This window comes from Artemia franciscana, chromosome 6 (assembly GCF_032884065.1).
Source record: "Artemia franciscana chromosome 6, ASM3288406v1, whole genome shotgun sequence".
Lineage (NCBI taxonomy): Eukaryota > Metazoa > Arthropoda > Branchiopoda > Anostraca > Artemiidae > Artemia > Artemia franciscana.
The window spans coordinates 23738363-23751124 of NC_088868.1; the positions used below are offsets into that span (position 1 = coordinate 23738363).

Consider the following 12762-nt stretch of genomic DNA (forward strand, 5'->3'; position numbering starts at 1 on the left):
ATAGGCTGATTTCAGGTAGGAATCACTATATTCTTTACGCTTGAATCCATTCACACTATTATACTTGAAATCAGCTTTATAAAATTGATTTAAAAACAGAAGCAAAGTTTTTACGACTCTAGCTTAAATGATGCACTGGTTTGGGTCCAGGAGTAATACAATCTGACTTATACTTTGGTAATATTGTCTCCTTTTTTCTATTATCTAATGCAAAATAAACAAATCAAAGAATAATTTAATGTGAACACTAAAAACGAGAAAAAGAAACTGCTAAATTTTAATAAATTAAATAAATAGTACACAGTTTTTGATTTGCACACCTTACCCTGTTGTGAATGATGAAGATTGGCCACCAGCTGCAATAATATTTGGAAAACCTAGAAAACAGAAAATGAGTAGCACATAATATCAACACTTTAAGATCAGCGTCAAATGGAAAATTATCATGCCAAATTTTTGCTGTTTCTGAGAAAAATCTAAATAATACTACGCTGAGTCGTTTGTAGAGTATGATTGGAAATAATGTTTGGTGAAAAAACGATTAATACTACTAACCGACGACTTTTTACGTCACAATGCACCGTCCCCCCAACCCCAGGATTTTTAAGGTTTCTCTCTTTATTTTTTTATGACCTATCCCCATCCAATCCCAGGATACCCCGATTTTTGTTTAACACAAAATGGAAGGCAAGAAAACACCTATGCGATTATAAAAAAAAAATATCAATATCAGAATATTATAGCAGTCCCTAAAATGTAAACAAAAGGGAGCCTTGTAGCTATATTGAGGAATGGACCCTGATACCCTATGACTGTTCTAAATTTCCCGAAAATCTATATATATAAAAATAAGTTGTCTGTCTGTGGATGAGGTGACGTCATGTTTCTGTGTCGACTGACGTCATGAAATTAGTTGTCGTCATTTTTGCTATGACGGTGACGTCATTAAAGATACTTAAGACATATATGTTCACGTAGAAATCTATTAATGTTTAAGTTTACAATGACTGATGAACTTACAATGGCAAAATCCGATGAAGATGCTCAAAGAGTCTATGCCAAAAAACTTGCTGCTGATAGAGAAAGTCAGAAAAGAAAGCGTGCCGAGGAACTACCAGAGCAACGCGAAAGCAGACTTGCTGCTAAAAGAGAAAGTGAAAAATGAAGGCGTGCCAAGGAATCACAAGAACAGCAAGAAATCAGGCTTGCTGCTGATAGAGAAAGTAAGAAAAGAAAGCGTGCCGAGGAATCACAAGAACAACAAGAAATCAGGCTTGCTGCTGATAGAGAAAGTAAGAAAAGAAAGCGTGCCGAGGAATCAGAGCAACCTGAAAGTTATCGCCTGGCATTCAGGTACAGCCCAGTCGATGATTATAACTTGAGTAGATGTGTTCAAATCGGGACAATGTCTAAAATTTGTCCCTATTGCAAGGCCTTGAAATTCAATGGTGAAACAATGGGAATGTGTTGCACCTCAGGAAAAGTTAAACTTCCTCTATTGGCTGCACCACCAGAGCCATTGAAGACTTTCCTAACTGGAACTACGTCGAATCTAAGCGTTTTTGTCAAAAATCAGAAAATACAACTCATGTTTCCAAATGACGTCGTTTGGAGCCCAAATCGAAAATCCAGATCAATTTATGTCTACTTTCAAAGTAAAAGGGCAAATTTATCATAGAGCAGGGTCCCTTCTACCATTCTCAGGCGAGAATCATAAATTTTTACAATTGTACTTCATCAGTGATAGAAATTCTGAATTGAATGCACGTTGCGAAATTTCTCCCAACGTTGAAAGGACAATCGTTTCCGAATTGCAACATCTTTTCCACGAAAATAATAATTTAGTGCGTCTGTTCAAAACAGCCATCGATTTGATGCCTACTTATACGCATAAAATTGTTATTTCCGCTGACAAAACGCCTCTTGGCCAACATCTGCGTAGATACAATGCTCCAACTATCGACGAAGTGGCAATCGTTATGGTCGGTGATCAGTTCTTACCTCGAGATATTATTCTTCATAAGCGAAACGCTCAGTTGTTAAGAATTGCTGAAACTCATCGATGCTACGATGCCCTACAATATCCTATCATTTTTTGGGAAGGAGCCGACGGCTATCACTTTAATATTAAATTGATGAATCCAGCCACTAACAAAGAAATGAATGAGAAATGCAGTGCAATGCATTATTATTCCTATAGACTAATGATTCGGCAGGATGAAGAAAATTATATTTTAAAATGCCGTGAATTGTTTCACCAATTTGTCGTTGATATGTATGCTAAAATTGAATCAGAACGTTTGCTATATATCCGCCTGAATCAGACTAAGCTCCGCTCTGAACAATACATTCATTTGCGAGATGCAGTTATAAATGAGGGTAATACCAGAAACGTTGGAAGATTAACAATTTTACCTTCGTCATATGCTGGCAGTCCCCGTCATATGCATGAATATGCTCAAGATGCTATTGCGTATGTTCGTCTCTATGGTCGTCCAGATTTATTTATTACATTTACATGTAATCAATCTTGGGACGAGATACTGCAGCTTTTACTTCAAGGCCAATCGCCGGTTCATAGGCATGACATTACGGCCCATATCTTCCGGCAAAAGTTGAAATCACTGATAAACTACATAGTAAAACTTGAAGTGTTTGGGTCAGTGCGATGCTGGATGTACTCAGTGGAATGGCAAAAACGAGGCCACACGCACATATACTACTCTGGCTACATAAAAAAATTACTTCGAACGAAATTGATGATGTGATTTCCGCTGAAATACCTGATAAAAATGTCGATAAGGGGTTACATGATATTATTGTAAAAAATATGATACATGGACCTTGCGGTGCACTGAACGAAAATTCACCATGCATGGCCAAAGGAAGGTGCACAAAGCAATATCCTCGACTTTTAGTATCAAAGCCCATTACTGGCAATGATGGTCACCCACAATATAGAAGAAGATCTACTGAAGATGGCGGTAAAACAGCAATAATAATGAAGCGTAACGGTACCACTCTAACGGTACTAACGTTACCAGCGTAACGGTACTTAACTCCGTAAAGGCAATCAAATACATATGTAAATACGTCAACAAAGGCAGTGACATGGCAGTTTTTGGCTTGCAGCCCGAAATCAAAGATTTCGACAAAATCGTACAATATCAGGCTGGAAGATACATAAGCAGTAATGAAGCTGTTTGGCGAATTCTTTCATTTCCGATACATGAACGTAGTCCAGCTGTTGTTCACTTAGCGGTACATTTACAGAATGGTCAACGTGTTTATTTCACGGAAACCAAAGTGCAACAAAGAGCCCTGAATACACCGGATACAACATTAACAGCTTTTTTTCGCTTTGCAAAAATGATTCTTTTGCAAAAAAAACTGCTGTATACTGAAGTGCCTTCGTATTACACGTGGAATGCTAAAAATAAAGTATTTGAACGTCGAAAACAGGGTAAGTCAGTCGACGGCCAACCAACCATCTTCAAAGATACCACGATAGGAAGACTCTACACCGTTCACCCCAATCAACATGAATGCTTCTTTCTACGCCTGCTTTTGGTGAATGTACCCGGTCCGACATCCTTTGATTATTTGAGAACTGTAAACGGTACTATACATGACACTTACCGTAGTGCATGCCAAGCTCTGAATTTATTGGAGAATGACCAACACTGGGATAACCGCTTCAATGACGCGTGCGAAACGTCAACCCCAAGTCATATTCGTGCATTGTTTGGCATCATTTTAACAACTTGCTCTCCATCAGCTCCTACAGAGTTATGGGAAAAATTTTGATTTTACATCAGAAATTTATAACTACACATTAGTTATTATAGAAGATTTGTGCGTACGTATGGCAAACAAACCTCTTCAGGATTTGGGAATGCCTTCACCTAACCGTATCAATGCTGTTTCGACATGTGTAGAATTGGATGGTGAACAAAGTTACAGTACAAGTGATCTATTGTCGTATGTACAAAATAACATTTCCAAGTTAACGTCGGAACAAAAAGACATTTATGATACGATAATGCATTGTGTCGATAACAACGTTGGAGAAATTTTCTTTTTGGATGCGCCAGGAGGTACTGGTAAAACGTTTGTGATAAAACTGATTCTGGCATCAATTCGATCAAAAAATGATATAGCGTTGGCGATTGCGTCGTCCGGAATAGCCGCAACATTGCTGCCTGGTGGAAGAACTGCTCATTCCGCTTTGAAATTGCCTCTGAATTTGCATTCTACAGAAACTCCCACGTGCAATATTTCCAAACCATCTGGAATGGGTAAAGTATTGCAGCAATGCAAACTTATTATTTGGGATGAGTGCACAATGGCACACAAAAAATCGCTCGAGGCTCTGGATCAATGCTTGAAAGATTTGAGAGGCAAGTCGAAACCCTTTGGCAGCACATTAATATTGCTTGCGGGAGATTTCAGGCAAACATTACCTATAATACCTAGATCAACTCCTGCCGACGAAATGAATACTTGCCTGAAAAATTCTAATTTAAGGGTACACGTAAAAATATTAAAATTAACTACAAATATGCGTGTCCGATTGCAAAACGATGACTCTGGTCAAACATTTTCAGATCAATTGCTGGCAATTGGAAACGGAAAGCTCCCAGTAGACTCAATTTCCGGACGTATACAACTACCTGCTGATTTCTGTAATTTAGTGACGTCCAAAAATGATTTGATTGAAAAAGTATTTCCGAATATTCAAAAAAATTATAAAAATAATAAATGGCTAAATGAAAGAGCGATTCTCGCACCCAAAAATATAGACGTCCACGAAATCAACAATATTGTTTTGACCAAGATTCGAGACCAGGCAGTTTTTTACAAGTCAGTCGACACAGTTTTGGAACCAAATGAAGCGGTTAATTATCCATCTGAATTTTTAAATTCTATAGATCTTTCAGGGTTTCCACCACACGTGCTACAACTAAAAACAGGCGTACTAATAATACTTTTAAGAAATATCAACCCACCAAAGCTTTACAATGGCACGCGACTTGCCGTAAAAAAGAAAAAAAAAAAAAAAAACAATGGAAAACCTAATAGAGGCCACAATCTTGACAGGGCCTTTTGAGGGTGAGGCTGTTCTTATTCCTCGCATTCCCATGATTCCAACGGATCTGCCTTTTCAATTTAAAAGATTGCAATTCCCATTTCGATTAGCATTTGCAATCACCATTAACAAAGCTCAAGGTCAATCATTAGAAAAATGTGGTATAGATCTTAATTCTGATTGTTTTTCCCATTGACAAATGTACGTTGCATGTTCGAGGGTCGGTAAACCTGACAATCTATTTATATGTAGCGACAATTTGACAGCGATGAATGTTGTATATTCGCAAGTTTTACGCAGTTAATTTGTATTGTATCTATCTATCTATCTATCTGTATAAAAACGAGTTGTGTGTATGCATGTTTGTTTGTTTGTAAAAAGAGCGTTTGCATATGACGTCATTATTAGTACATAAGGCTTTGTATATGCACAGACAATGGGAAAGCCAAGAATGTTGTATATTCGCAAGTTTTACGTAGTTTGAAACACATATATAAATCTATCTATATTCACAGGTGGGACACAGGGACACAACTATAATGGCACGTAACTAATAATGCGCGTAACGACTTACGCGCGCGGGGGGGCTTGGGGGGGCACAAAGCGCCCCACCAACTAGGTGTTGGGGTGGCGCGAAGCGCCACCGCAACAGCTAGTGTATTATAATTTTCTTACACACCATCAAATTTCTAGTCTTTGAGCAGAGCTGCCTCCCCATACGAATACTTAATGTAAAAAACCTGTAACTAAATGTCTGATCCAAAATGTCATTCATATTCTCCGCAAGAGCCAATTTTTTCTTAGTTTCATTTAATAAATCTGACGTTATTTAGCAAATAGATTCAATCATAGTATGTAAAGACATACAAATTCTTGAATTGGGATGAATAACATGGATAGGACAATCATGAGTTTTTAAGACCTCGCTTGTTAAGGAGTAAAAACGCCTTCATTTAAACGGAGTTGTTATAAATGAAAAGTAAATTTAAGATAAATGCCGAGCCTGTGGAAAAGAGCAGAATGTTTGTTATATTTTTGTATGGCATGTAATTTTAGAAATATAAGCATATAAAAAGAAAATCCTACAGACTACACAACAATATACACAAAGAATATCTTAGGACTTCCTCCTTCACAGTTGTTTACTTTCCTTTTTAATTTTAAATTGAAGGGTTTTTCCTACTCATAAAAATGTTCATCCTCCCTAAAACTTAACTCCACTTTTCTCCCAAAATTGTATTCTTGAATACGATCCTGAAGATGAATAAAAAAATTTGTAAGTACGAAACTGAATCAAACAGTTCGTGGTAACGAACTGTAGTAAGGAGCGACCCGGCTCAATAGTAACCAAAACTCTAAAAAATGGAAGTTTGATACCAATAGCTACATCAAAAGAATCGCATTTCAATACTGGTTTTAAATATATAAGTTTCATCAAGTTTAGTCTTACCCATCAAAAGTTACGAGCCTGACAAAATTTGCGTTATTTTAGAAAATAGGGGGAAACACCCCCTAAAAGTCATAGAATCTTAACGAAAATCACACCATCAGATTCAGCGTATCAGAGAACCCTACTGTAGAGTTTCGAGCTCCTATCTACAAAAATGTGGAATTTTGCATTTTTTGCCAGAAGGCAGGTCACGGATGCGTGTTCATTTGTTTTTTTGTTTTTTTGTTTTTTGTTCTTTTTTTCCAGGGGTGATTGTATCGACCCAGTTGTCCTAGAATGTTGCAAGAGGGCTCATTATAACGGAAATGAAAAGTTCTAGTGCCCTTTTTAAGTGACCAAAAAAATTGGAGGGCACCTAGGCCCCCTCCCACGCTAATTATTTTCCCAAAGTCAACGGATCAAAATTCTGAGATAGCCATTTTATTCAACGTAGTCGAAAAACCTTATAACTATGTCTTTGTGGACGACTTACTCCCCCACAGTCCCCTTTGGAGGGGCAACAAGTTACAAACTTTGACCTGTGCTTACATATAGCAATGGTTATTGGGAAGTATACAGGCGTTTTTAGGAGGATTTTTTTGGTTGGGGGAGGGGTTGAGAAGAGGAGGATATGCTGGAGGAATTTTCCATCGAGAATTTGTCATGGGAGAAGAAAATTTCCATGAAGGGAGAGCAGGATTTACTAGCATTATTTAAAAAAAAAACAATTAAAAAATAAATGTGAAAAAGCTTTTTCAGCTGGAAGTAAGGAACAGCAATAAAACTTAAAACAAACAGAAATTATTACCCATATGAGGGGCTCACCTCCTTCTAATACCTTGCTCTTTACGCTAAAGTATTTTTAGTAATTTCAACTATTTATTCTACGGCTTTTGTGATTCAGGGGTCATTCTTAATGAACTGGGATAAAATTTAAGCTTTAGTGTAAAGAGCGAGGTACTGACGATGGGGCGAATCCCCTCATATATGTAATAAAAACATGAGAATACAAAAGTTCTTTACGTAAGCTAATTTATAAGTTACGTAAATCTTTTACCAATAAAAAGATTCGTAAAAAATTAAAAGTTCTAGTTGCCTTTTTAATTAACCAAAAAATCGGAGGGCAAAAAGGCTTCGTCCCCCGCTCTTTTTTTCTCAAAATCATTCGATCAAAATTATGAGAAAGCCATTTAGCTAAAAAAAAAATTGCAAATTTAGTTTTGATTATTCCTCTGCGGAGAGCCAAAATCAAAACATGCATTGATTCAAAAACGTTCAGAAATTAAATTAAAAAAACAAGTTTTTTTAACTGAAAGTAAGGAGCGACATTAAAACTTAAAACGCACAGAAATTACTTCGTATATGAAAGAGGCTGCTTCCTCATCAACGCCCCGCTCTTTACGCTAAAGTTTTTTACTGTTTTAAAAAGAAGAATTGAGAGAAAGAGTCAAACTTTAGCGTAAAGAACGGGGCGTCGAGCAGCCTCTTTCATATACGAAGTAATTTCTGTGCGTTTTAAGTTTTAATGTCGCTCCTTACTTTCAGTTAAAAAAACTTGTTTTTTTAATTTAATTTATGTTAAAGACCACAAAAAACCGAAAAAACATTTAATGAAAAATAATAGGAAATCGGTTTTTCTTTACTTGGTTGTTATAACATCAATGATATACAAACAAAAATGTTTATAACTATAATAGCTATAACGATTCTCACCTGGCACAACTATCTGGAGTAAATTGAGTGTAAATCCAGGGAAAGAACAGGACTGCTTAAATCCACAGAAAGCTAGTATATTGTTAGAAATTACTTTTCTTGTTGGGAATCTACCTCCTGGTTTACGTCCAAAACGCATAACAACAGGTCGGTTATCTCGACTTCTCTTACGCTTTGAAGCAAGTTTGCATTCAGTTATTGCCATTTGGGCAGCATCACTCTATAAAAAAAAATTCATTTATCAGTCCTTTTTTGGTAAATCTCATCGCAGGTTTACATCAGTTAGGTTCCCATATAGCGTAGAAGACATGAGTCATCTATAGCCACTAGGTAGGTACAATCAAAAAACGAGGAAAAAAAGAAGAAGCATCCGTGATATAGAGATATTTCTCTGAAAAATGCACAATTTTGCATTTCATATAATGGAGATTGAAACTATGACATAAGGTTAGGTATTATGATGAACATGAAATGTAAATTTTTTCACACACTCATGATTATCACTCGATGTTTAAATGTTCAGCTTCTACTGAGAAAGTTCGTTTTTTACTTTTTAGATCTTTACTATGAATCTTTTGACAAGTAGGAACATTTTTAACACTACTGAAAAGAACTATTCCATAAAAAGGATCAATAAACTTATCATTCAAAATCAAACTAAGATCAAAAGCATAAAATGACCTATTACCAGAAATAGATATAATAAAAAGAAAGATCTAAGCTTCGCAGTCGCCATTTGACATGTATAATCCCCTCAAAACTAGGATATTCCTTCATCCTTTCGTTACCGCAAACTGGATTGAACTCACATCATCGAAATCAGAAATTAGAGTCTCACAGTCTCTGTATCACAACAATATTTCACTATACGAGCTGGGATAAAAAGTGTAGTGAGTCTTTTTTTGTAGCAATCGCTAATACTATGCACATTTGATTGTTTTTGCAGCAATTGCTAATACTATATACCTTAGTTGCAGTTGATCTAACAGGCTAAGCCACTGAGCAAGACAGCTAGAACAACATGTAACTTGTAATTCAGGATTCAGAGATATTAGAGGGGGAATGTGTGTCACTTGTGTCTTTTATCTTCAAACTTGAACAAAGCTGGACAATTAAGTGCAAAAAAGTACCGTTTCAAGTTAAAAAAAAGTTGACAAACTCATTTAATGTTATAACTGTTACTTAGCTGTAATGCTGCTGCATGAATATCCTAACACAATATCATTTTTGATGCACAGAATTTGGCAGTTTTTTAGCTTCCAATGCAGAGGCAAAAGAGCGAAAAGGTGTCAACACCTTCTTCACACAAACTTCAAAAAACATAAACACACAAACTTTAACCCATGAAGAACGAAAGGCTGTCACACAATGTACTTTGCCCGAGAATCTATGAATGAGGCGACTGAGTGCAAAGTTTAGTCCCAGTCTGGACATCTACTTTAATTACGAGACAAGGCCCTGTGGGAGTCCTGGCTCTGCAATTTCACCTAAAGAAACAAATTTGACGAGGAATGGAACCATGGATTCTTGCATGATAGGCAAGGATTCTGACCAATGTACTGTCGAAAATTTATTTCTATTTGAGCAAGATGCAGAGCATCATTGTCTTATTTTTCAGAAAGAAAAAACAGAAATGTCAATGGTGTTTTTTATAGATGTTTTGGGGTAAATGTGGAGTTTTTCCACCACTAGTGAACCTACCACTCATTGTGTCTTTTTACGTTTTTTTTAAATATGATAACATTTTCTTTTACATTTTTTAGCCCTTAATGGGACCCTTAAAGTGGCACCTTATTTCTTATAATCTTCCATTAGAAAAGGGTTACGAAAAGTAATGGAAATTACTTTAAAATAACCATAAATACTTTCTGATATGAATTATAAACTGCTAAACTATTGCTAAAACTAAAAAACTAAAACTACTGCTAAAACTATTGTTTTAAAGAGTGGTAAGTTTTTTTTCTTTTGGGATTAATCACTGTCTAAACGATGAGCATATCAATCGATCCGCTTTTTAATGGTCTTCCTGGATTTGCTAATCACTACCCTCGCAAATGAAGTGGTAGCATGTATAATATGTTTTAAATTTTAAACCAACACTATGTTTTACCCGTTTTTTATTTATATATTTTTGAATCTACTCTGATTTTCTAGATATTTATAATTTCAAATGTACAGGATGATACGAAAACTGTACACTAATGTAGTTTATAATGTTAATAATGCGATTTGATGTGGTTTTAAGACTTTGCGGAAAATTATAAAATGAATTGCCGACAAAGTTTTGATTAGTTCCTACTCAAATAAGAAAACATAAGAAACAAAGTTTAAAATAAATATGCAACAGCATTCAACAATTCATTATAAACATTTCAATAACTGAAAAAGTCCAAACACCTGTTTAATAAAGATAAAACCTTAAAATCAGGTTCACCTTGCAACTACTACGTGGCATTGAATCCAATATAATAATGAGAGGTTTGCTGTCCTTGGCAAAAGACTTGGTATTATTGTAGACAGAAAGGTAAAACTTTCGGTCTTAGGCTGACAAATTGGTGATTGGTGGAAATTGATGCCCCTATTGAAATTGGTGATGCAACATATCTAAGATTGCATAATTTTGAGGGCATTTTCCCCTTCTCTTCACCTTAAAAAATTGTTGAAATATTGCTTTACCAAAAATTTCTTAATGATAGCTCATAACTCGATACATTTTATGTATTGGAAATCAACATAAAAAGGTCATTGAATTATTTCTGATTATGGATTTTTTTCAAAGTCTAAATTTTAGTGTTTATTTATAATTCGCAAGCGTTTTCCTTTGAACCGTTTAATAACTTGAAACTGAAGTGAGAAACTTACGATCGATTGGCAGTATTGTTGTAGAGTAAATCCTTCTGGAACTGGTGGGAACGTAACTGAAATATAAAAAAATATTAAAGAGCAAAAAGGCAAATTAAACAGGAAAAAACATTAAGGACAAATATATGTAAATTCCTAACCCAAGAATCAGCTATAGTGGCTAGCAAAAAAGCTTTTTTCAAGGATATTTTACCTCCTCTCTCTGACATTTTGTTCCAGATTTCAGCCCTTAAAAATTACTTACCCACGTTTTAGAATTCTGTAGTCTACAGCATTGTCCATGCTTCAGCTATATATATTTATATATATATATATATATATATATTTATATATATATATATATATATATATATATATATATATATATATATATATATATATATATATATATATATATATATATATATATATATATATATAAATAAGTTGTCTGTGGATGTGTCTGTCAGGTGACGTCATTTTTGTGTGTTGAATGACGTCATGAAGTTATTTGTCGTCATTTATGTTATGACGGTGACGTCATTAAAGATATTTAAGACATGCGTTCACGTAGAAATCTATTAATTTTTAACTTTAAAATGACTGATGAACTTACAATAGCAACAGCCGAGGAAGATGCTCAAAGAGTCTATGCCAAAAAACTTGCTGCTGATAGAGAAAGTCAGAAAAGAAAGCGTGCCGAGGAATCAAAAGAACAGCAAGGAAACAGGCTTGAGGCTGATAGAGAAAGAAAGAACAGAAAGCGTGCCGAGGAACTACCAGAGCAACGCGAAAGCAGACTTGCTGCTAAAAGAGAAAGTGAAAAAAGAAGGCGTGCCGAGGAACTACCAGAGCAACATGAAACCAGACTTGCTGCTAAAAGAGAAAGTGAAAAAAGAAGGCGTGCCGAAGAATCACAAGAACAGCAAGAAATCAGGCTTGCTGCTGATAGAGAAAGTAAGAAAAGAAAGCGTGCCGAGGAATCAGAGCAACCTGAAAGTTATCGCCTGGCATTCAGGTACAGCCCTGGAAACAGAAAGCTCCCAGTAGACTCAATTTCAGGACGTATACAACTACCTGCTGATTTCTGTAATTTAGTGACGTCCAAAAATGAATTGATTGAAAAAGTATTTCCGAATATTCTAAAAAATTATAAAAATAATAAATGGCTAAGTGAAAGAGCGATTCTCGCACCCAAAAATATAGACGTCTACGAAATCAACAATATTGTTTTGACCAGGATTTGAGACCAGGCAGTCCTTTACAAGTCAGTCGACACAGTTTTGGAACCAAATGAAGCGGTTAATTATCCATCTGAATTTTTAAATCCGTAGATCTTTCAGGGTTTCCACCACACTTGCTACAACTAAAAATAGGCGTACCAATAATACTTTTAAGAAATATCAACCAACCAAAGCTTTGCAATGGCACGCGACTTGCCGTAAAAAAAACAATGGAAAACCTAATAGAGGCCACAATCTTGACAGGGCCTTTTGAGGGTGAGGCTGTTCTTATTCCTCGCATTCCCATGATTCCAATGGATCTGCTTTTCAATTTCAAAGATTACAATTCCCAATTCGATTAGCATTTGCAATCACCATTAACAAAGCTCAAGGTCAATCATTAGAAAAATGTGGTATAGATCTTAATACTGATTGTTTTTCCCATGGACAATTGTACGTTGCATGTT

The 12762-nt window shown here is 35.7% G+C and overlaps 1 protein-coding gene across 2 annotated transcripts in view; it reads right to left on the reverse strand.

Annotated features, from left to right (window-relative positions):
• Positions 1 to 215: 215 nt before the first annotated feature.
• The window catches only part of LOC136028217 (uncharacterized), a 39398-nt gene continuing 26851 nt past the window's right edge, over positions 216 to 12762 (reverse strand). For both annotated transcript variants that reach the window (XM_065705932.1, XM_065705934.1), the window contains exons 4-6: positions 11094 to 11149; positions 8232 to 8451; positions 216 to 377 (exon numbers count right to left, since the gene is read on the reverse strand). In XM_065705932.1, the coding sequence (XP_065562004.1) occupies positions 322 to 377; positions 8232 to 8451; positions 11094 to 11149 (332 nt within the window). In that variant the 3' untranslated portion in view covers positions 216 to 321. The remainder of the gene's footprint in view (positions 378 to 8231; positions 8452 to 11093; positions 11150 to 12762) is intronic.